Source organism: Sardina pilchardus, chromosome 1, assembly GCF_963854185.1.
Source record: "Sardina pilchardus chromosome 1, fSarPil1.1, whole genome shotgun sequence".
NCBI lineage: Eukaryota > Metazoa > Chordata > Actinopteri > Clupeiformes > Clupeidae > Sardina > Sardina pilchardus.
The window spans coordinates 13,535,399-13,560,760 of NC_084994.1; the positions used below are offsets into that span (position 1 = coordinate 13,535,399).

The 25,362-nt window shown below is 41.9% G+C and overlaps 2 protein-coding genes across 2 annotated transcripts; both read left to right on the top strand.

The window, feature by feature from the left end:
- Nucleotides 1-43: 43 nt before the first annotated feature.
- Nucleotides 44-11,887, top strand: LOC134076542 (NXPE family member 3-like). Its single transcript, XM_062531657.1, has 6 exons — nucleotides 44-226; nucleotides 5,833-6,009; nucleotides 9,628-10,049; nucleotides 10,562-10,632; nucleotides 11,480-11,683; nucleotides 11,862-11,887. Exons 1-6 carry the CDS (start codon nucleotides 44-46, stop codon nucleotides 11,885-11,887), a joined length of 1,083 nt encoding a protein of 360 aa, XP_062387641.1.
- A 1,475-nt stretch (nucleotides 11,888-13,362) lies between these two features.
- On the top strand, nucleotides 13,363-16,924 carry LOC134082935 (GTP-binding protein 2-like). Its single transcript, XM_062538995.1, has 2 exons — nucleotides 13,363-13,521; nucleotides 14,147-16,924. Exons 1-2 carry the CDS (start codon nucleotides 13,366-13,368, stop codon nucleotides 14,345-14,347), a joined length of 357 nt encoding a protein of 118 aa, XP_062394979.1. The 5' UTR covers nucleotides 13,363-13,365; the 3' UTR covers nucleotides 14,348-16,924.
- The last annotated feature ends 8,438 nt before the right edge of the window (nucleotides 16,925-25,362 follow it).

Sequence of the window (25,362 nt, forward strand, 5' to 3'; positions counted from 1 at the left end):
ATATTTAATAATAAACTTTGTGGTGGGAAATTACAATCCAGATATGGTTCTTGGTAGGAAAACTAAGTGGCATGCCTCTGACCATGACGAGGAGAAAGAGAAGACTCACACAGAGGAGACGTTTGCTGAGATTAGCCTACCAGATGTGGCACACTGGATGGCAGTGAATCAGGGCAAATTTGAGAAAAAATTGCAAAGGAAAATAGAGTTGGAATTAGAGCTCGAAGTAAGTTAAATTAAGTAAGCCTATGTTTTCGTTTGATTTCATCGTTTTTTGTTACCACTAGGCATAAAGAAAGAAATATCTACCTACCAAGACAAACAGATTTCCAACTGCCAAAATTAAAAACCAATGCAGGAACCGGCATGCTAAAACAAAAAAGATTTAATCACCAGTTCATCCTTATTATAAACACATAGCCTAAAACTAAACCATGACAGCCAACTTAGAAGGTCAACTTGGGCAACAGTATCAAGATAACTCTGTAGCCAGATAACATGATCAGTCATGTTAACTTGCTACAGTCATGATAACATGAGTTGACATGTTTTAATAATATAAGACTAGTGCACTTCACAGTACATTGTCGGTTTGTCCGTGGCGTAAACGCTGGCAGTCAAGTTGATTGATTTAGGTAGCGGTTCGATTCCCACGTGGAGTGAAAATTATTTTATTTAGGTAATGTTTTTTTTTTGGTGGCATATTCATGATCTAGTGCATATAGCCTAGCAGCCAAATTTAAATATTAATATTTAACGTCTTTAATATTAAGACGTCATGCATATTTGTATTCATTTGCCTCCAGTTTATCAGAGAGTTGACAAATCAAGGTGCCACATCTGTCAAAGAAACGTCATGAATCGTGAAACGTCATCAACGAAGCCAGTTGACACAGGAGCCAGTTGACATCTTATTTGTCCAAAACAGCCCATACAGTATCTATAGACCTCCTGGCCTCAATTTCCCTGCTTCTCTCTCTACTTTTCAGATCCCGTAGCCTAGAAATCTAGACGGCATCCCGTGCAGTTCTATGTCCTTTGACAATCCATGATTTCACATAGGGAATGGGATTGAACCGGGCAAGCGGTGGGCCAAAAAGGCAAAGAAAGAGTTGTGGGGAGATGGTAGGGGGAGAGTGGGGTAAAGTGAGACATTTTTTACATTTGCTCCCCTCTAAGCGAGCTAAAATGATATATCGGTGAAATTGACACATTTCCCATTAATTCAGGATGTTTCCTTTCAATGGTAATGATCAGAATGTATTTTGGATGAAAGGCAGTGACAATATAATGTTTTTTAAAAAAGTGGTCTTGTGTCTCACTTTACCCCAGCTTTGGGGTAAAATGAGACAGACCAGAGAAGTCAATGGTGTGATTAAGTTGATTGCAAGAAAATTTACTTTTACATGCACAAAAAACATTTTTTGGGAAAAAACATGCTTACCTCAGCAAAACGAGCTTCTCTCCTTCATGGCCAAGGGGAAATGGGAAGGGCTTGAAAACAAAATGGTCACATGGGCACAAATGTGTTCTGTTGCCTAGATACAGGGTGTGTCTCACATTACCCAGTGTCTCACATTACCCCACTCTCCCCCTAGAGGGGAGAAGAGATGCTCTATTTGCCGTGCAAATTAATTTTACTCTACGTCTACGACGAAAAACCCGGATGGAATATGTCACATGAAAGAAAAGACAGAACAAAACTGAACACTAAACGAACTTTTATTTACTAAATTAATGAATTATTAGCCTATTTGCTTTATTTAATTGTGACATGGTCATGGAGGTGGTGGGTCTAATTAAATAGCTGCCGGATCCCAGATTAAGCTGCCGGATCCAACGTCGGAGGTTCCGGATCTTGTTCCGGCTTGTTCTGGCTCAAATTAAGCACTGGATAACAATTTAAATACTGATCAAATAGGCCTACTGTTAGCTCAATTAGGCTGCCAATGACATAGGCTACATCACTTATGGTTCATATTTGCCATGTAGCCTACACCTGTGCAGCAGGGATGGAAATTAACACCAGCCACCAGCCAAATGCTGGTAAAATGGGAGAGTGCATGGCTGGTAGATTTCAGACACAAAGTCATATTTTAACATTGAGTGGCGGGTTAATTTGACCAGAAATCTGCTATTGGCTGATAGATTTTCACATTTTCAAATTTTAATTTCCACCCCTGCTGTGCAGTCATAGAAAATAAGTAGATTGTATGTTCTTCACAGAAAATTAGGCTAGTTTGAAAAAAGAATAAATAGCCTATAGGCTACGATTTTCTTTTTACCAAATTGAAAACGGGTCCCACAGATCCCAACACCTTACAAGGCTTAAGACAATGTAATCCTACTTATCCTATAAATGCCTCATTTTCAGGAAAAGTGATTTATTTATGTTTTTAAGACAAAGGAAATTAGCAGGCTACATTAGGCTGTACTCACGCCTGATGGAGGGTCTTTGAGTCCATTGCATTTCCCCTCGCGGCAAAACGTAGGCTACCAGACACGATTGTAAATAGCCTATCGTTTAAAAACGTACAGTTCTGTTCGCATAAAGCTGATTAGCTTTATGAATTAAATGACAGCCCGCACATTGGACTTGTATTGGCTTGACACACCTCCCGTGATCCTAGCCCAATCACACTTTGGCAAAATTCAACAACAGTTCACAGTTAAATACATGCCCTTTTCTTATAATCTAAGCCAATTAAATCCATTGCGTTGAACGTCATCTGAGATGTTTAAACAGGAGTTTTGAGCATTTGAACATCCTTGCTGGCGTTCACACTGAAGCGTCCACGAATTGGCCCGTGTAATGCTTGTTTGATTTTTGTTTTGGTCCGTGTAATTTTCAATTGAACATGACAAATTGGAAAATTGGATTATTATTTTTTTAAATCGTAATTTATACTGATTTTGTATTTGTGTAACGAAATGTATGGAAAAATGGATAATTGAACAAATCAGAAAGGGAAATGAAATGGTCTTTCCTTTCGTGCCTTGTGCTGCCTGAGCTCTCGACTCAAATTAAAGCTGATTGGCTGCCGAGCGCTGAGTCTCACCCACTCACCACGCTTGCTTTACTTTGCCATGGCTATGAATACGAATGCGCAGAATACGCTGTTTGGGGAATCTACTCGGGTTTGGTATGGTTTCCCCTGTGAATACACTTTTGATTTGACAGAAATTATTTGATTAAGAATACACATGATGGCCATGGCGTTTTACCGTGGTGCGTAAAATAAAAAAAGAAACAGTAGCCTAGTCTACGTTAGACTTGTCCGACTGTAAATTGAACAGTAGGGAGCTATGCATGTCATGGCCAGAACAAATGACTAATTATGCGAGGGAAAAGCGGATGTGGTTTATCAGATTAGATGCAGTGTTTTTTTTTTTCAGATGGACAGGATGCATTCATGGTTCAAAAGCTTTAATGTTGTGCCTACTGCACTTGCTGTAGTGTTCCTGTGTCTGTCACTTTGCTACAAGCGCCCTTGGGCCTCTGTATGCGCTGAACATGCTTCTGAGCCAACTTGATTACTGTATAAATAAATCAGAAGAGCAGTATGAGGCAAACGCCATGCCAAGGCTCTTACACATGGTCAGGGGAGAAGGGAGGTCATCAGCTGATGGAGCTCTAAGGAAGGCAGACAATCCTAGATATCAGGCAACTCTCCTTACACCTAAATCTTAAGCACGAAGCCCAATTTGCGATATCATTCATCATAGATATAATGAGAAGAGAATCTCCAAAATAACCTCCATCTTTTTTAATTGGCCTTACTGACACCGAAAAAGCAGGGAAATAGAAAGACACAAGAATTCCTAGACGGTTGAATAATGAACTTTTCTCTGATTGGCTGAAAGAAGTTTGGGATGACACGGGAGGGGACATCAAAAATGGTGTAGCCTATAAGAAACGGGCCCCAGCCCCAGCCCCAGCAATCCCTAGTTAGGACATTCATCGGGGCCCCAGCGGATGACACCTTCTCCTGTCTTGACTGTCAGCCCGAAACTTTGTTTTCGCTGTACTATAATTGCAATACGGGGAATAAAGATCAACAGAAAGCTCCTGTCTGCATCGTCTCCTTCGGATGTCTTTTTCCAGAGTGCTATTTAGTATAGTTAAAGGGTAGAAAACATTGTCTCTTCCTAATAAACTTCTGCTCCTTATAACTGGAGCAGTAGCCTACTTAACTAGCTGCTTGGCCTTAGTTGTATATTGTCCACCAATGCAATGTCCATGGACCACCAACCTACAATATGTACATGACCTACAGTAGGCTACCAAACACACACACACACACACACGGACATATGCATTGTAGCATGACATGGCCATTCCCTGATATGTGAGTGACTAGTCGAGTCGACATAGATTGTAGACAATGACTGCGCTGTAACTCTACACTAGCTTTGGTTAAAACCAAACTCATTTTCTGTAGAATCTATGTGCACGACACGCCCAAACCCTGAAATGTGAGCAACTACTCGACAGAACTGCAAACAATGACTGCGCTGATGTAACTCTCCACTAGCTTTGGTTAAAACCAAACTCATTCACTGCAGTGTCTTCGTGCACGACACGCCCAAACCCTGAAATGTGAGTATCTACTCGACAGAACCGCAAACAATGAGACTGCTGCCATGTCCCTGTGAAGGATGAACTCCTGGACATGTCCTCATTGATGGACCCCAGGATCACACACACACACACACACACACTGTGTGTGTTCAGTGTGGCAGGGGGCATTGTTATGTGAAACTGAACATGCCTGAAGCCTAAGTAGAGGGACAGGCTTGTGTTCCTCGCTGAAAATGTGTGAAAAGAAGAGGAATGTTCCCGCAAGCAATCTCAAGTCCTGTGCACGTGCATCCATCAGAAATCTGATGTTGTCGACTATGCAGTGGACGCAGATGTTTCATTTTGTGTACATATTTAAATAATTGGTTTACATCGACACAGTGTCCAATGTGGATTAATTTCCTTTAGGTTCTTGGGATCAACCATCTCACAGGACCTAAAATGGTCTCCCCACATCGACACTATCCAGAGGAAGGCCCAGCAGAGGTTTTACTTCCAAAGAAGGAAGCTTAAAGGGATAATCCGGAGTGAAATGCACTTTAGATCAATTTTTCGGACTATTGGGAGTACATACGTTGAGTTGACACCAAAATCATGTCATTCGGATGTATTTTGACAAAGTTCGAGCTCACCGTTTTTAGCCAAAACTCGTTAGCCTGGAGGTGACTCGGGCATGTCATTTCGCCGCTACAAAACGCTATATTTATACCTCTTCTACTGTTCCAAACAACACTACACTTACGTGATAGTGAGTAGAGGGTCCCTAAAGCCAAACCGAAGTATCCCCACGTCTTTATGTGGTCGGATAGAGAGTCCAGAATGAATTTAATCGAGTCAGTACCTTTCCGGAAATGTCGCTGTTGCAGCTAGCAACGTTTTCACAACACTTTACTAACATTTCCGGAAAGGTACGGACTCGATTAAATTCATTCTGGACTCTCTATCCGACCACATAAAGACGTGCGGATACTTCGGTTTGGCTTTAGGGAACCTCTACTCACTACCACGTAAGTGTAGTGTTGTTTGGAACAATAGAAGAGGTATAAAAATAGCGTTTTGTAGCGGCGAAAGGACACGCCCCGGTCACTTCCAGGCTAACGAGTTTTGGCTAAAAACGGTGAGCGCGAACTTTCTCAAAATACATCCGAATGACATGATTTTGGTGTCAACTCAACGTATGTACTCCCAATAGTCCGAAAAATTGATCTAAAGTGCATTTTACTCCGGATTATCCCTTTAATCTGCCAAAGGAGCTGCTGACCACTTGCTTCTCAGCGATCATTCAGAACGTCATCTGCACCTCCATCACTGTCTGGTTTGGGTCAGCCACCAAACGAGACAGGGCCAGACTGCAATGGACAATAAGGGATGCAGAGAGGATCATTGAAGCTGATCTCCCTTCCATCCAGGACCTTTACCGGTGCAGGGTCAGAAAAAGGGCAGCAAAAATTTCTAACACCTCACATCCTGGTTGAATATTTAGGGTAGCCTTACAGGGACATAGTGCACCTTTAAAGGGACACTTCACTGATTAGCATTAAGCTTTGTATCTTTAGAAAACCAGTCATGTTTTTGAATGGTCGTGTATCATTCCCTCAGTTTGCCTTGAGATGGGACAAATACGGATTTCAGTGAAACCCATGACTTCCTGCTTTCAATGATGTAAAATGATGATTTTTACATCATTGAAAGCAGCAAGTCCATCATTGAAATCCGTATTTCACCCATCTCAAGGCAAACTAAGGGAATGATGCACAACCATTCAAAAACATGACGGGTTTTCTAAAGATACAAAGCTTAATGCTAATCGGTGAAGTGTCTCTTTAAGTAATTAAATAGGCTAAACATAGAGCCTGGACTCAAAACAGCTTTTAGGATTACGTCATTTTGATCAGTAAGAAATATCACATGCATGCAGTCATGCTTAAATTCTGCTCACTGCACATTTTTGATCATACAATATATTCAGTAATGAATGCTTATAGCTGGAATTATGTTTTCCCCATCATACTATGTCTTAAAGCAGGCCAGGTTTGTCATGTTTGAACAGTCACTGCTGTGGTAATCTCATGAAGACAATAATAATCCCTCTTATTGCACTCCCACTCCATCTTTAGCATTATGCATTGGGATTAATATGTGAGATGAGATGGCATGCTTGAAGAAGACAGCAAGGCAACATGCCAGCAGACACTGAGGTCTGTCACCATGAATTCCACCAATAGACCCTTTTCACGCTAACGTCGGTCAGACACTTTCCGCTTTGAAGCTTTTCTGGGTATCAGTTCATCTGGCGTAAGCAAAAGCTATGGTGATACGGTTACAGTTCTTGAGGTAAGATTAACATTTCATGTGTATTTATTATCTTCATTTTCCTTGTTATCTTTGGCGATCATCTCGTAGCTGCCTTGATTTGAGAGTAAAGTCAGTAGCCTAATCCTTAATAGCAGCAACTTCAGCTAGCTTCACCGAAGATCAAGTTGGTTTGATATTGGTTTGAGATTCAAAATAAGGAACGGTCTTTCATTGAGTATCCGAATATCCAATATCAAACCAACTTGCTAACATGTTAGCTAGCTGAAGTAGCATGTATAGCACGGGTCTCCTAACGTTAGGACTAACGTTATGTTCAGTTATCGTTTGCAATCATTGCTCTCGTAGCTGCATTGATTTGAGAGTAAAGTTAAATGACGTTATGACTGTATATTACTGCTACCGGACGAACTGATATCCAGCTGCTGACATCACGTGAAAAGGGTCTATTGGAGCCACAGACCACACTCGTTGACCAGACAGCTGTAATCTGGTTCAATCTGCTCAGATTAGTCTTAACTGAAGTTCTAGTTGGTGTCAAGGGGGCAAATGAAATCAGGGGAGAGAAAGAGTTTCCAGACTTTATTCAGGTAACGTTGTGACCACCGGAGAGAATGAAGTTGTGCCTTCCTATCACTATTCCTTCCCCTGTTACCATGACGATTGGTGTGCTCAGACATGGCATTTGTGTCCTAAACAAACACACGGAAGCCCTCTTGCAGGATCCGGTCCACTTGCATAGTGAGCCAATCACTGCCATAAACATGCTGTTGGACGCAGGAACACTCTTTTTAATGTGCTGCAGGATACACATAAACACTTGCACACACACAGACACAGACACACACACACACACACACACACACACACACACACACACACACACACACACACACACACACACACACACACACACACACACACACACACACACACAGAATGAAACAGAACACAACAGCGCTAAGAAAAAGCAGTGGCCAAACATATATTGCATCTGAAGCGGTGTTCCAAATTATGGTGGGGAGATTCAGTGAGGTAGAGAAGCGTGTCAGCGTTTTCATGCCGGTTTCCTGTAAGGGAGATGACAAATGTTGCAAAACTACCAATCACCCAATCAGAAGCCATTCAGTTCCTAGATTCTAGCATCCAGAACTACCAATCACCCAGTCAGAAGCCATTGAGTTACTGGATTCTAGCATCCAGAACAACCAATCACCCAGTCACACACACACACACACACACACACACACACACACACACAATGGCACACGTCACATACTGTAGGGCAGGGGTTTTCAAAGTGGGTGCCGCGGCACCCTGGGGTGCCGTGACGCATGCTCAGGGGTGCCGCGGAATTGTCTAGGCTTGATCATTTAATGAAATTTTAAAAAGCATAATATCCATTTCAAAATTCATTTTATTGCAAAAACATATTTGCAGCACAAACAATAGGCTACAGTTTACTGTATCATACTGTGCTGTATGTAGGTACAGTGGCTACTTATTGTTTGTTCGGTGACTTCGTTCGTTATTCCGTATGGCGGAGTGCAGTTATAGGCGCAATGGATACGTTTTTAAAGAGAACGCCATGCACCTCCACAGGGACAGACCTCGGAATCTGACCAGACGGCAACATAACGACTCCTATCTCTAGTATGGGTTCACTTGGGCTGGCGAGGTAACGTGTCCCACACCAGACCAGTATGCCTGGTCTGCAGGGAGACGTGGGCTAACGATGGCTACGGCTATTGGGGAAGTTTGCGCTTGAAATACGAGTCCACTTATGCTAGTGGCCTTTGCCAGCTGCTCGCTAACGTGAGATGTCGATGAGGACACATTTACAGATAACTTTTTATTTTGCAAAGAACTGACCAACCATGCTGCCGGAGATGAGATATTCAGGGTGACAGATGAATACTTAAGGAACAATAATCTTAGCTGGGATATGTGCGTAAGTGTGTGCACTGCCACTCAATGAGAGGTCGGGTCAAAGGCTTTGTAACGAAAGCTATGCAACAGAATCCTTCCATGGTAGCGACGCATTGCATGTTGCATCGGGAGGCTCTTACTGCAAAAACGATGCCTCCAGACCTGACGGATGTATTGAAATAGATCGTAAAAATAGTTAATTACGTTAAATCACGTCCCCTTCAAACACGGTTATTCACTGCCCTCTGCAGTGAAATGGGTTAAGACTGCACACCGAGGTCAGGTGGTTATCAAGTTGGTTATCCTGTTCACCATTTATTCAAAAGTTAAATTAAATGAGTTGAATGAAAGTAGTTCATTTGAATAAAACAAAAACAGATATTAACTTCACCTTATCTTAGTAATGCCTATAATAAAAGCAGTTTTGGCCTATCCAACATATCAGAAGGTTAAAGAAAATGGCATGAAGTACAAATATGGCACAAAGGAGGTTGAGTGAAAAGTTAAAAAAAAAAAAAAAAAATGGGGGTGCCGTGGATGGAGAGAGATATGTTTAGGGGTGCCGTAAGCCAGAAAAGTTTGGGAACCACTGCTGTAGGGTGCCTCTCATTTGGTCTTTTATACACCCTTCCTTCCTTCCTCGATCCTCGTCCTCACTGATCTAGATAGAGAATGATGGGGCGGCACCAATGGGATATCCAGTGGTAGTTATAGATCAGTGGGAACGCCCCTCGAGGACTGAGCATCGAGGATCGCGGAGAGAGTTTGAGAGCCACCCATAGTCATCCGTTTCTGCACCTCAGGCCAGCGTGTTTGGAGAGGTGGTGGACCACCAGAACGGCACCTACACGGCCCGGTTCAGGCTCCCGTGGGCCGGCCCAGTGACGCTGGCCGTGCGCCTGATCCACTCCAGCGAGGCGGTCCGCGTCCTCAAGCAGCGCCGGCGCACCGACTCCGACCGGATCTACTTCCTGAACTACTTCCAGGGCACGAGCCAACGGCGTGGGGGCGCCGCGGTGGAGGAGGTGGTGGAATGTAACGTGAAGTGGCCAGGCGTGACCCTGCCGCCGTCGCCACGGGGACGGTGCGAGTACCACGACGCCCACACGGGTCTCACCTGGCAGTGCCACAAGCCCCCGACACTGACGTGCCAGGACCGCGTGTTCCACTCGGAGGGCGGATTCAGGAAACGCATCACTGCCCTGGAGGAGGTCCTCATGGACAGGTGGGTATTGAGTATTACCTTTCTCCTGTCTTAAGTTTGGCCCTGTTGGGCCACCCTACTGTAATTCTCTGCCCCTATTGGCTGATGTTCTGTATACACTTTCAGTTGAATCGAAAGTAAACTGACAGCAACTACAGCTTTTTGTTGTGTCTCTTTATATCAGTTTGATGTCAGTACATAACACTATGCATCCTGACAAAGTTTTCCTAAGTTTGAATTAGCGCCACACCATCACATACCCTTCACCGTACTTAAAGATTTGTATGGTTTTATTTCAGTTAGCCGGTTTGATTTGCGTTGAGAGATGACCCCATGGCATTTCCAAAGATTATTTTGTTTCCTCTTATTAGCACAATCGGTAGTAAGTAATATTTTCAGCCCCTGAAACATGCATTCTTCATATCTACACACACAGGCCACATGGACTTTACATGTTTTCATAACTCTGTCATGTCTCTATTAGAGAAATTCAGATTTTGAGGTAACATCAACATCACATTGTGTCCCCTCAGTCAGCATGTGAACCAGTGGCTTACCGGTGACTCACGCCTGATCAGAGTGACTGGATCTAATTTAAGTACTGGTATGTGATGCACACACAAATTAACACACAGAGACGCACACCTGCACATGCACACACAAACACACACACACACACACACACACACACACACACACACACACACACACACACACACACAGTCCCCTCATGCTAAAGTTGACAATATAAAATCATTTTTTGGAAATTTATCTTAATGCCTTAAATGAAAAAATGAGGAAATATTCAACCTTTAAGGACATCAGTTTTCTTTGTGAAAGAATAATGTATCATAAAGAAATAAATGTTTTCCTTAAAATAAAGGGGTCAGAAGTATTGGAACGCCTATGTTAACCCTGTGTTAAAATTCCCATATGCTAGCAGATTTGTATTTGTTTTATTTTTTAAATGCCGGTTATTTCATGTATCCAGAAAAACGATGCACCCTGATTGGAATTAAATTAACCCCACATCAACACATACCCTTCACCATACCAAGATATTGGCATGGTTTTATTTCAGTTAGCCTATTAACTGGTTTCATTCTCATTGAGCTCAATGCAATTCAAACCAGCTAATAGGCTAACTGAAATAAAACCATGCCAATCTCTTGCGCCACCTTGCACCAGGTGCACGATAGGGCCCCATATGTTTCTTTTTTTCTCCCACCAAATAACGAGAGCTCCTCCACAGACACATCCAGAAAATTCATGTCTTTATGTCTTTATTTATAACTATTAATTTACTATTATCTGCTTCTGTGAAACACAATGCTTTGTGTGTGACATGTGCTATGTATATCATGAGACTGAAATTGTGTAATTTTGTATGAAAAATATACTGTAGACAATAGCCTCAAATATTCATCTTTCCTGTACTGTCTTACTTTTAGTGGTGAGCAAGCCATGCAAACCTGGACTTCCCACGCCAGTCCCAGCAGGATTTTACCTGAACGATGTGTGGACGTCACTTGTGTGCGCCGCCCGACATTTCTCTGTTCCAGAAATCGCTCCATGCCTCAGAGACAAGCACATCTACATCATGGGAGACTCCACCATCAGACAGTGGTTTTTATACCTCAATGAGGCTGTACCAAGTGAGGAACATATACTAACAAGACATATAATAATCTGTTTAAATTCACACTCATTCTTCTAAATATGTCAAAAACTAACTTTGGGCTGAAATCATGGCAATGGTCAATAAATACTCTTTGTAAATGAATGCACATTTATAGATCATTATCTCTGTCAAGGAGGTTATGTTTTCATCAGGGTTTGTCTGGTTGTCTGGTTGTTAGCTGTAAGATTGTAAGATAACTGAAAACGTTATAGATGGATTTCGATTAAATTTTCAGGGAAGGTCTGAAATGACCCAAGAAAGAAACGATTACATTTTGGGAGTGATCCGTATGACCGTCTGGATCCAAGAGGCGTTTATGTTTTTCGCTTGGCGGTGTAATGGCATGGTATGGCCACGTGGTGGCGCTCTGAATAGTTAAGGATAAAATGTATAACAACCAAGGAAGAAGCAGGCTAATAATAAAAGTTATCTACTTGCATCCTGATCGTTGTGTCGTTAAATATATAGTTAAAGGGACAATAGGCCTACATGGTGTCAGAAGCTCATAACTCACGACAGTCTAGGGTATGGTCATGGTTAGTCCAAAGATGAACCCCTCCATCTGTTGTGTGTGTCTGTGTGTGTGTGTGTGTGTATGTGTGTGTGTGTGTGTGTAGGGTATGGTCATGGTTAGTCCAAAGATGAACCCCTCCATCTGTTGTGTGTGTCTGTGTGTGTGTGTGTGTGTATGTGTGTGTGTGTGTGTGTAGGGTATGGTCATGGTTAGTCCAAAGATGAACCCCTCCATCTGTTGTGTGTGTCTGTGTGTGTGTGTGTGTGTATGTGTGTGTGTGTGTGTAGGGTATGGTCATGGTTAGTCCAAAGATGAACCCCTCCATCTGTTGTGTGTGTCTGTGTGTGTGTGTGTGTGTATGTGTGTGTGTGTGTGTAGGGTATGGTCATGGTTAGTCCAAAGATGAACCCCTCCATCTGTTGTGTGTGTCTGTGTGTGTGTGTGTGTGTATGTGTGTGTGTGTGTGTAGGGTATGGTCATGGTTAGTCCAAAGATGAACCCCTCCATCTGTTGTGTGTGTCTGTGTGTGTGTGTGTGTGTATGTGTGTGTGTGTGTGTGTGTAGGGTATGGTCATGGTTAGTCCAAAGATGAACCCCTCCATCTGTTGTGTGTGTCTGTGTGTGTGTGTGTGTGTATGTGTGTGTGTGTGTGTGTAGGGTATGGTCATGGTTAGTCCAAAGATGAACCCCACCATCTGTTGTGTGTGTGTGTGTGTGTAGGGTATGGTCATGGTTAGTCCAAAGATGAACCCCACCATCTGTTGTGTGTGTGTGTGTGTGTGTGTGTGTGTGTGTGTGTGTGTGTGTGTGTGTGTGTGTGAAGGGTGTGGTCATGGTTAGTCCAAAGATGAACCCCACCATCTGTTGTGTGTGTGTGTGTGTGTGTGTGTGTGTGTGTGTGTGTGTGTGTAGGGTATGGTCATGGTGAGTCCAAAGATGAACCCCACCATCTGTTGTGTGTGTGTGTGTGTGTGTGTGTGTAGGGTATGGTCATGGTCAGTCCAAAGATGAACCCCACCATCTGTTGTGTGTGTGTGTGTGTGTGTGTGTGTGTGTAGGGTATGGTCATGGTCAGTCCAAAGATGAACCCCACCATCTGTCGTGTGTGTGTGTGTGTGTGTGTGTGTGTGTAGGGTATGGTCATGGTCAGTCCAAAGATGAACCCCACCATCTGTTGGCGTTTCGAAGCTGCCGTCGTACTGCTGTTTCATGCAAAGACATTCCGCCGGGGTTTCCAGGTGACCGTTCACGTCGGCAACGTCCGGCAAACGGCTACTGTTGAGTGCCTCCATGGAAAGGTAGGTTAGGAGTGTGTGTGTGTGTCTGTGTGTGTGTGAGAGTGAGTGTGTGTGTGTGTGTGTGTGTGTGTGTGTGTGTTAGTCAGTGTGTTGCGTAGGTAGAGGTCAGCAACCACCTGTAGTCTGTGCCACTATTACTGTGTTAATCAGTATTAGTCATTTGAAATACAGCAATGAAATGAGTGAAATGTGTGTGTGTGTCTGTGTGTATGTGGTGTGTGTGAGTTTCTGCATTACAAATGGGTGAGGGTGAAGAAGGCTCTAGTTTAGTTCACTAATGAGTGTGTGTGTGTGTGTGTGTGTGTGTTCTTGTGTGTGTGTGTGTGCTTGCACGTGTGTGTGTGTATGTGTGTGTGTGTGTGTGTGAGTGTGTGTGTGTGTGCTTGCACATGTGTGTGAGTGTGTGTGTGTGCTTGCACGTGTGTGTGTGTGTGTGTGTGTGTGTGTGTGTGTGTGTGTGCGTGCTTGCACGTGTGTGTGTGTGTGTGTTTGTGTGTGTGTGTGTGTGTGTTTGTGTGTGTGAGTGTGTGTGTGTGTGTGTGCTTGCACATGTGTGTGTGTGTGTGTGTGTGTTCTTGTGTGTGTGTGTGTATTCTTGTGTGTGTGTGTGTGTGTGTTCCCCCAGGAGGAGCTGCGCACAGGGGAGAGCGCGGTGGTGTGTTTCCGGTTCCTGCAGCACCCGGAGTACCTGCGTCTGGGCGCCAAGCTGCTGTTCAGAGAGGGCGTCACCAAGGGCATCGGCCACGTGGCCCAGATCCTGCCCGACCTCAACACGCCCGACCAGAACCACGCACACAACAACAACAACAACATCATCATCGCTTAAACACACAACAACAACAATAACAACAACATCATCATCGCGTAAACACACAACAACAACAATGCATAAACACAACAACAACAACAACAACATCATCATTGCGTAAACACACAACAACAACAACAACATCATCATCACGTAAACACACAACAACAACAACAATAACAACATTGCATAAACACAACAACAACAACAACATCATCATCGCGTAAACACACAACAACAACAACGCATAAACACAACAACAACAACAACATCATCATCGCGTAAACACACAACAACAACAACAACATCATCATCGTGTAAACACACAACAACAACAACAATAACAGCATCGCATAAACACAACAACAACAACATCATCATCATCGCATAAACACACAACAACAACAACAACATCATCGCGTAAACACACAACAACAACAATAACAACATCGCATAAACACAACAACAACAACAACATCGCATAAACACACAACAACAACAATAATAACATTGCATAAACACAACAACAACAACATCGCGTAAACACACAACAACAACAATAACAGCATTGCATAAATATACAACACAAACACCCCCCCCTCCCCGCTTAAATATGCACGTGCTGCGGTAACACACTCACACAACAACAACAACATCATCGCGTAAACACACAACAGCAACAATAACACCATCGCGTAAACACACAACAACAACAATAACAACATTGCATAAATATACAACACAAACACCCCCCCCTCCCCGCTTAAATATGCACGTGCTGCGGTAACACACTCACACAACAACAACAACATCATCGCGTAAACACACAACAGCAACAATAACACCATTGCGTAAGCATACAACACAAACCCCTCCCCCGCTTAAATATGCACGTGCACAGCTGCGGTAACACACTCACACAACAACAACGACAACAACATCGCGTAAACATACAACACAAAAAAATACTTGCTTAAACACACACACACACACACACGCACAGCTGCAGTAACACACTCACACAACAACAACAACAACATTAAAATGCCTAAACACACACACACACGCATGGTTGCAGTAACACCTGACCAGAACCACACACACAACAATGTACTTGCAGAAACACACAACAACAATAAAAAGACACACACACATACACACACAACACTCCAGTGACTATGCCTAAACACACACACACACACACACACACACACACACACACCACTTCAACGACTACGTCTAAACACACACACACACACACACACACACACAAACGGCGGGAGTAGTACACCCGACCAGAACCAGACACACACAACAACAACAACAACAACATTGCACCAGTCAACACACAACAACAATGCCTAAAGACACAAAATAATAACAGCAACAACGCCTAAGTACACACAACAATGCCTAAACACACACACATGCACCATCAGACCAACAACGTCTAACAACACTAGAGACAGCAATCTTTTTCTTTTTTTTTTCCTCCTGTAACCTGCAATGTGTAAGGAAACAATCTTTTATATATCTTCAATGACATGCAAGCTAGACATGTATTACTAGCCATGTATGAACAAGATCAAGGTCACAAGGTCAGCCTTGTGCAAATTCATATACAGTTATGCAGTACCTACATGATGAGTCGCATTTAGGTAAGGATGAGCATCATCAAGTTAGCAGACTAAGTTAGCAACTTTGTTGGTTGTAATGCCATTTCTGATTGGCAACCAACTAATGTTTTGGCCCTGTGTGTTAATCAAAAACGGGAGGGGCGTTAATGTCTCCCGCCCTTTCCTAGAAAGTTCTGAAACGTTTGCACACTTCTCAGACATGCCAACCCACTCCAACCAACCCAGTTTTTTTTGTGTGTGTATTTGACACTTCACATGGTCGCACGGCAGCTGGTATACCCCTCTTAAAAACGTACGTACGCACGTGCATAACAACCTCTGCATGTTCCGTCAGATAAGGTGAAACACCAGCCGCTTTCAATCAACGTTCATCGTCTTCTTCGATCCTTCATCTCCCTGTACTCTGCCTTGCCGTTTTGGTAAACCGACATTGAACCGAAAACCGCTGAATGTAACATTCGTTCCGAGCTCCCGCATTTTGTTTGGAGAGAGCGTTTAGTTAGATGTTCCAACATCCTGAATTTTACTCTTGATTTCATGTTCTCATGTTTTTGTCTCTTTTAATTAGACACACGATTGAAAATGTTGTAATGATGTAATTAACATGTTTTTATTTATTTTAGTTTTTTTGTCCGCGTTTCTTTTAACTTGGTCATGAATACCGCAACACTTGACCATATAGTTATCTTTATTCAACGGATAATCAATTGAAACTGTACAATGGACATGTTTTTATTTATTTTATGTCTTTGTTTGGGCTGTTACTTTTTAACTTGTCTGTAAAGGTGAGGACTGCTTCGGGCCTTCATCTGGGCCGACTGAGCCAGGAGCATGCCGACTTGTAACGGTCAGGGCACAATATGTTTGACAAGGGGAAATTAACCATGTTCTTGTTGTGGATATATGTACAATGTTTGTATAAAAGATACTAGATAATAAAATATGTTGAAGCTTTGTGTTTGATGATTCCAGTACTAAATTGGTCAATTGATGCCATTTGAGGGCAATAGCCTACTGCCCTGCCAAGGGCACAAGAACTTAACTCCCCAGAGTGTGAAACTGAGAAAAAAAAAATGACTGTATATTTATACATCTGATTTTTGTCACAGAATTTATATCACTGCTATCATTATGGTCTACCAACATTGTCCGTTTTCAATTTAATACATTTTTCTGAATTTGGGGAGGTCTTGTTATGAAGCCTATGTTTTCCATTCATTCATATGGAAAAAGATTGTGATTACCCTCTAAACATAAAGTTGCTTTACAGTATACACACTTCTTATTTTGTTACAGAATTTACAGGGTTTTTTTTTCAATCGATCAACCACCACACCCCTGTTAATTCACATTTGATTTGACAGAAATTATTTGATTATATGAATACACAACATGATGGCCATAGGGTTTTACCGTGGTGCGTAAAATTAAAAAAAAAAAAAAAACAAGCAATAGTCTACGTTAAAACTTGTCCTTTCTCATGTATGAGCCAGCACACCTCCCCAAGGCTTAGTGATCTGACCACAGAATAGCTGCATGTCTCTGTTGCAAGGGCCCCCGTCAGAGAGGGGTTTCAGTGTGGGAGGGGGCATTGTTACCTGTAACTGAACATGCCTGAAGCCTAAGTAGAGGGACAGGCTTGTGTTCCTCGCTGAAAGTGTGTGAAAAGAAGAAGAATATTCCTGCAAGCAATCTCAAGTCCTGTGCACGTGCATCCATCAGAAATTTGATGTTGTCGACTATGCAGTGGACGCAGATGTTTCATTTTGTTTACATAATCAGTGATTCAAAACAGGGATCAGATCGTTTTTGAATAGGCTACAAGAGGCACCTTTTATTTATACCAAACAAGCGAAGCGTTTTTTTTTTTAAGTTTGAAGCAAAGATTCTAGAGCGACGCGTAGCGCTCTATGATCCTTGGTTTGAAGGTGCATTGTGTCACTGTCAGTTTCACGTTACGAGAAAGAATACTGGTCACACAACATTTAAATAGAACAATGTTTGAGTCCTTTTGTCACTTTTGGGTGACAGGCTAGTTGGAACTGTCCACTTCAAAGAGATATCCTATACGGTGAGTGCTCCGGGTGGAGTCATTGCACAGAGACGAGAAGGGTATGTACATGTATGTATGTATCATCTAATCAGGCATGGACTGGCCATAGGGCATACCGGGCAATGCCCGGTGGGCCGACGCATATTTGGGCCGAGGCTGTCTATTTAATAATGATAAAAAAAAATATTAGGCTCATTTATATAACTTACGGCCACAACGGTAGCGAATCGCGGCCCATTGGTTGACTGCCTTAATGGACACTGGGCTAGTCCAATGAAATCTCAGGGCCCTCCCTATCTCCCTCCCGGCCTCATCTCCCTCTTGACTGGAGTTCGACCGGAGTTTGAGACCGTCCGTATATGAAAATGTACGAAGACAAACCACAAAAGCGCACGGGGGGCGCAGAGAAGTTGCGAGATAAAAGGCTAAAGCCTACAAGTGGATGCAGCAAAAATGTGCTAAAATTACAGAAATGTTTGCCACCACAAGTTCAAACAGGGCCGTCGACATATAGCAGGAGTGCAGGCTTCAGAGAGGCACATGCGAGTGTGCAACAGAGTTACACAGAGGAAGGAGTAGCTATTCAAATTGATTCGGAGGAGGAGGAAGAGGTGAGAGACGTGACCCAGCAGGGACAGATTGAGGAGGAGGTCAGAATAGCTACTGTGAGGCAGGTAAGAAGGAGCCGAAATGTTGGCTGAACTTTTTGGGCGCACAACGAACAATCAAAAGTTTGAAATCTGCGACTGCTTCTTCCCCTTGCTTCTTTTAGATGTATTAACCTGCCTACTATGTAGGATTCAGCACCCAGTTAAGCAAAACAAAGTTTTATAGTGTGAGCGCGTCTTTTTGTGTGGTTTCTGTATAGGCCTACCCCCCGCATTTGAATTGCGATACCCATTAAAGGAATATTTCGGTATTTTACACTTTAAGCCCGTTTTCTGTATTGCCTAGCATGAACACGAGTGTTTGACACCGAAATATCGACGATTGAGCCTGTTTGTGCATTTCGGCACCTTTAGAATGTTCTCTGTATGGCGTTAACATTGCTCCCTATGTGCATAAACTATTCTGTCCTTAAAACACCCCTAAACGTTCGTTTTTAAAAATGTGCAGCTCACCGAGTGGTTATTGGTCTTCAATGATCTTCTATAGCAAGTTTCGCAGTGAAATTCAAATTCTGTTGTGTTATATTAGGCAAACACGGTTGTGAGTTATCTGAAAAATTACTTCCGGGATTTCGAAAATCCCTGATAAACTATGACTGAAGCTACATTTCGCTGTCAAACTTGCTATAGAAGATCGTTGAAGACCAGTAACCACTCGGTGAGCTGCACATTTAAAAAAACGAACGTTTAGGGGTGTTTTAAGGACAGAATAGTTTATGCACATAGGGAGCAATGTTAAAGCCATACAGAGAACATTCTAAAGGTGCCGAAATGCACACACAGGCTCAATCGTCGAGATTTCGGTGTCAAACACTCGTTTTCATGCTAGGCAATACAGAAAACGGGCTTAAAGTGTAAAATACCGAAATATTCCTTTAAATTAACGAGTTGTCGGCTCGCCATCAACCTTCTGAAATCTTAAGACAGTCACGATTGGTCGAAATTGTTTTCAATCTTGACGCAGTACAACAAGCAAACTATCACATTTCTTTGCGTCAAGCAGACACCCATACACACAGACATGCAGTCAGACGCATGGAATGAAACAGGAATGGTGATAGCCCATGGAATTAACAATGAAAATGTTTTGGGATGTGTAGCCTATACATCTTCACTAAATAGTATCAAGGTGAATTGTTGGCTAAAACTGTGCAAATGCTCAACATAAATTATAGCAGGTTTTATTTAGTGAAGCATTTAATAGCATGAGTTTTGTGCACAACCTCATCCTTGCTGGTTTAAAGGTCACTCTAGTGTGTGTGTGTGTGTGTGTGTGTGTGTGAGAGAGAGAGTAATAATTAATATTTTTTTAGCAAGGGTAGGCTAGCCTACTCGCTTCCATGCAGGCTACTGCGGTTTACTTAAATATTTTTTACAAACAAAACAGTGTGCACATATGTTTTATCGTGTAAATTATCATGGTGGGCCACTATGGCCAAAAATGCCCGGGCCGTTTTTTGGTCCCAGTCCAGCCCTGCATCTAATCTAACTCTGGAGGAGATGGTGAATAAGCTACAAGTTCCCAAAGTGTTGGCATGTCCCTTTAAATTTAGAAAGGTTTAGAAGGTCTAAAATAGAATCAAGTTCAGTTGTTCTCTCTAGTTCTCTCTCATCATATTTGTGATAATGTTATAGAATCTTCAATCTGTTACATCGTTGATTATCATAACCATATGCTGTGTGCTATTCGGGAATGAGAGTCATTCATTCAAAATGGAATTAAAAATACATAAAACATTACATACATCATTCATTTTGATACACTGCACTATTAAAAAAGAGAGAGAATTATTCTGGATCATGCTACCATACCACTAAAGTTATTAATTTATTTTACTATAATACTAGAAAAGTTCATATCTGTTTAACTAACTAAAATGAAAAACTACATCAAATGAGGTAGGTAATATTTTGATGTAAATTCACCATCATGAAATTCACCCTGATAGGGTTGCCCATTCACAATGACAGCTGCAATTAAATGTTTTGAATACATGTTTATGGTTTGATGTAGCATACCTAATGTGTGAGGCATATTGGAACAATAATAGGTTATTCTAGGTACTTGAAATACCTTTATTTGTATTCACATACATTTCCTTATTCTGTAAACAGTTCAGATGCTAAATTGTCCTAATTTGGGACACGGATGCTCCAGTGGATGTGGCTCCTCCCCAGACTAATTAATGTCAAAAGCGGTAGGTCCTGTGTGTGTGTGTGAGCGTGTGTTGATAAATGTGTGTTTGTGAGCGCACATCTGTAATTGCACTGATGAAGACTTCACAAAGAGGACACTATGGAGTGAGGTGGCATAATGTAGAAAACGGGACAAATTGACTCACAAGCTACTGACGACATTCCTAGTGATCATAGAGTCTTATTACATTTTGAAAGTAAAATAATGAGCGATTCATTTGTTTGCCCTGCACATCTACACACACACACACACACACACTAGAAGGTGGGTGAGATGATTCATTCAGAAAAATGGACACTTTGAATTCATACATTTCTAAAGCTGTTTTGGGAAAGATGGTGACAGCAGAATGAAGTATAGCGCCACCTTTTTCTACTCTTCTGGAACAACGAGTCACCTGCTGCACAGAAACATCAAACATTTTAATTAAAATTAAAATTAAAATGTCAGCCTGTAGATGGTAGTGTTGAGTAGTTGATCAGCTCTCACACACACTCTTCATGCATTGAGGAGCTACTGTAGAACTTTCAAACAAGCAGCTTGTTGGTTGGAGTAGAGACACCACACACACACACATATATATATATATATATATATATATATATATATATATATATATATATACAAAAATACAAAGCAAATCAACAAATCAACATGACTAAAGGAGCAGTAACTGTTACATCAGAAACATCATCAGGAGTAACAGAATGTAGGCTACTAATAGGAAAACGTTGTTGCATTTGAAATGAATTGCTACAGGTAGGTCATTTGCAATTACAGTTTTTTTTCAGTCACTTTGGTACATTTCTCAGATCAGAATTGAAATTCTCAAAACTACCTGTTCAATCTTCAGATCATTGTGTCACTTGTGCACATCAAAAAAGCAGTTTCTCATTTCTTTAATCAAGTTGCAAATGTTTTGGTACATCCATACAAATTATCATGTGCAACTGCAATTATCTGCTAAAAAGTCTCACCCCCACAACATTTAGGCATTAGTTCATAGTATAAGTCTTTACATGCAAAATGGTTGAACATGTTGTCATGAGAATTTGTGGCCCAAAAGACAGGAACATCAGGAGGAGTAGGAAGACTGTACTGTAATTCAGCACTGCATTTACAGTTTTCCCAACAAGATAATCCTATGGTCAAATTTCTACTTTTTTTATTTTTTCCCTTTATACTATGCAGTGCTGTCTTTTCCTTTCTGTAGCACAATGACAGGGTCTGTCAACAAATTACAGTAAAAGCGTAAATATGAATATTGTCAATCAAACTCCCACATTCAGTGAGTGCCTATAAAGTCATCATACCCTTTTGAAATAGTTACTTTTTTTGTCTTACAGCCTGAAATCAAAAAAAGTTTTATTACAAATTTAGCTGTACAACATTAAAATAATTAAATAAAAGTCAGTTCTGAAAATTAATAAAAAAGAAAAAAAAACTAGAATAACAGGGTTGGAAAAGTCACCATAAATAACCCTCTGGAGATGCAGATGTTATAAAATGGTTGAAAAAAGGGTGTTTTTTTCCATGACATTTTCTGCATAGAAAGCAGTCGGCCATTTTCGATCTGGTGGTTAAAGTTTCGAGTCAAATGTCCCTGCTGTTGGGGAAGTTGTGTGAGAAGCTCCCTCCCACCAGTGCTGACCAAGTGACAGGCTTCCCTTTGTGAGTGTGCAGATGAGATGGATCCCCTAATAGATGATTGATTAAACTTCATCGACCGAACTTGCCACTAATTTGCCTCGCAGAGCAGACTATGAAATAGCAACTTCGTTTTGCGGAACTGTCCCTCTCTGAGAGGGGCCTTGAGTGCTGATGACTGAAGACTGAGCTAACATTGTTCAAAAACTTATCTGAGGGAATTGATTGGACCTGTTTGGGCTATAAAATAACAGACTTTCTAGTTACCATTGGCAATAATCACACAGTTCTCCTAATGGTTAATGTATTAAAGTGCCATTTATCAATCGAGCAACGGACCCTACTAGTTTTGTGGTGAGATACTGTCAGAGGGTTCAGGGTTGTCCTCCTGATAGCATAAGTAGTATTCAAACAGCTAATGGGTGATGGATTATTTAGTCATCATCGTAAATATTTACTCACATTTTGGAGTCCTCTTGAAGCATGTACAGTACGTACAGTATGTAAAGCACATACTATACTCATGTAACTATATAATCAATATCACAATAAGAAGTGTGGTTGAAATGATTGTTATTATGGGGAGGCCTGTTCAGGATATAGATATGGCACAGTTCCTGGCTATGGCTGATATTTGAGTCTGTCTCCTAGAGGGGGTCAGGGCTGAAGCAGGGGGAGGATCTAACATACCAGGCAGCCCCTCGTGAATGCTGCTTGTGGGTTTTCTCAACAATGGCTGTCAGATCCTGTGCTGTGCAGTGAAGTGTCTGTATTGGTATTCTGCTGATCCAGGAAAGTCGTGTGTGTGTGTGTGTGTGTGTGTGTGTGTTGGTGTGTGTGGGGCAGGCAGATGTGGTCAGAAGAATTGACTCATACTTGAGCGCAGGGTGTTGCAGGCAGCTGAGGTTGAGGCGGTCTTAAAGAGGAGCTTGTCTGGGGACTGTAGTCCACTTCGTGTGCTCCAACCCCACCCTACACAAGTCTGCTGTGGAGTCAGCACTCTTTCCACTACCCCTGGATAAGCACACAGGCGTCTCTAACGCTACAACAGCCCATCTGAACGCTACGTAGCAGGCTACTGTTAGCACACTGTAATTTCCACTACCCCTGGATAAGCACACAAAGCTACAACAGCCCATCTGAACGCTACGTAGCAGTCTACTGTTAGCACACTGTCATTTCCACTGTCCCTGGATAAGTAGACAGGCGTCTAGAAAGCAAAAAGAAACATCTGCTACACAGCCCTACACAAATACTTTCTCTAGTTCTGTCATGGGTACATTTCCCACTGTCTCTAGATCTAGATCAGTGTACAGATGTCTTTAAAGCTACAACAACCTGCTTTAAGGCTACATACAGTACACTACATTAGTAGGCTACTGTTCCCGTTCCTTAAGCTCTGCTATGTAATTAAATAGTGTAGAAGCGGGTGCGCACATCTGAGTGTTTTAAAGTAGGTGCTGGACTCAAAAAAGGCAACAGTAAAAGGACAAAAAAGTCCGCACACTAAGGCTCCAATATTATTTCTTCCTTTCTTTTATTCACCACATGTGACGTTTCGGGCCACAGCCCTTCCTCAGACATAAGACAGGTATCTAGCAGCCCATACTTATATAGTAATTATACTGATTGAACACCTGACATCACATGATGCAGGTGATTAAAGTGACGGGTGCAAAGTGCTTAAAGTGCTAGTGTGCAAAAAGCCAGTATACAGTAAAGTGCCAACGTGCAATAAATAACACAAAGCACAACAGTATTTCAATACACTCATATCACCTATAGTGCCACTAGATCCCTTTAAGGAGTAGTGAATACTAAATACATAAGTATAACAGGCAGCCACATCAATATATGCAATATATACACAACATGAACAACATCAAAGATACAATCAGGAAAAACTGACAGATTGGAACCCACTAGGGGGGGCGATACTAACTCTTTACTTCTAAAAAAAGAAGCCTTTTGGATTTACACACTGGACACTCTAGCCCCTAGAGGAATGAATGAAGACTTTGACTTGCGTCCCTTTCTTTAAACTGATCTTGGCCTGATTTGGACTGGAATGCTGTAACTTCTCTCTTATTTCCAATCTGTCAGTTTTTCCTGATTGTATCTTTGATGTTGTTCATGTTGTGTATATTACATATATTGATGTGGCTGCCTGTTATACTTATGTATTTAGTATTCACTACTCCTTAAAGGGATCTAGTGGCACAATAGGTGATATGAGTGTATTGAAATACTGTTGTGCTTTGTGTTATTTATTGCACGTTGGCACTTTACTGTATACTGGCTTTTTGCACACTAGCACTTTAAGCACTTTGCACTCGTCACTTTAATCACCTGCATCATGTGATGTCAGGTGTTCAATCAGTATAATTACTATATAAGTATGGGCTGCTAGATACCTGTCTTATGTCTGAGGAAGGGCTGTTGGCCCAAAACGTCACATGTGGTGAATAAAAGAAAGAAAGAAATAATATTGGAGCCTTAGTGTGCGGACTTTTTTGTCCTTTCACTGCTATGTAATTAACCCACGGTCATTTCCACTGTCTCTATATCGGCACACAGATGTCTTTAAAGCTACAACAACCTGTTTTAACACTACATACAGTAGGCCTACACTACATTAGTAGGCTACTGTTTGCATTCCTTTAGCTTTGTCATTTCAACCGTGTTGATACATAGATATCTTTAAAGCTACAACAGCCAGTTTAAACATGGCAAAGCCTAAATGAGCTCTGATACTGCTCCTGTTTCATGAACATATTCTCCCCTGTCTTTGAATTAAACAACTGAACAAGCATCACGGAGCTAGATCAGTA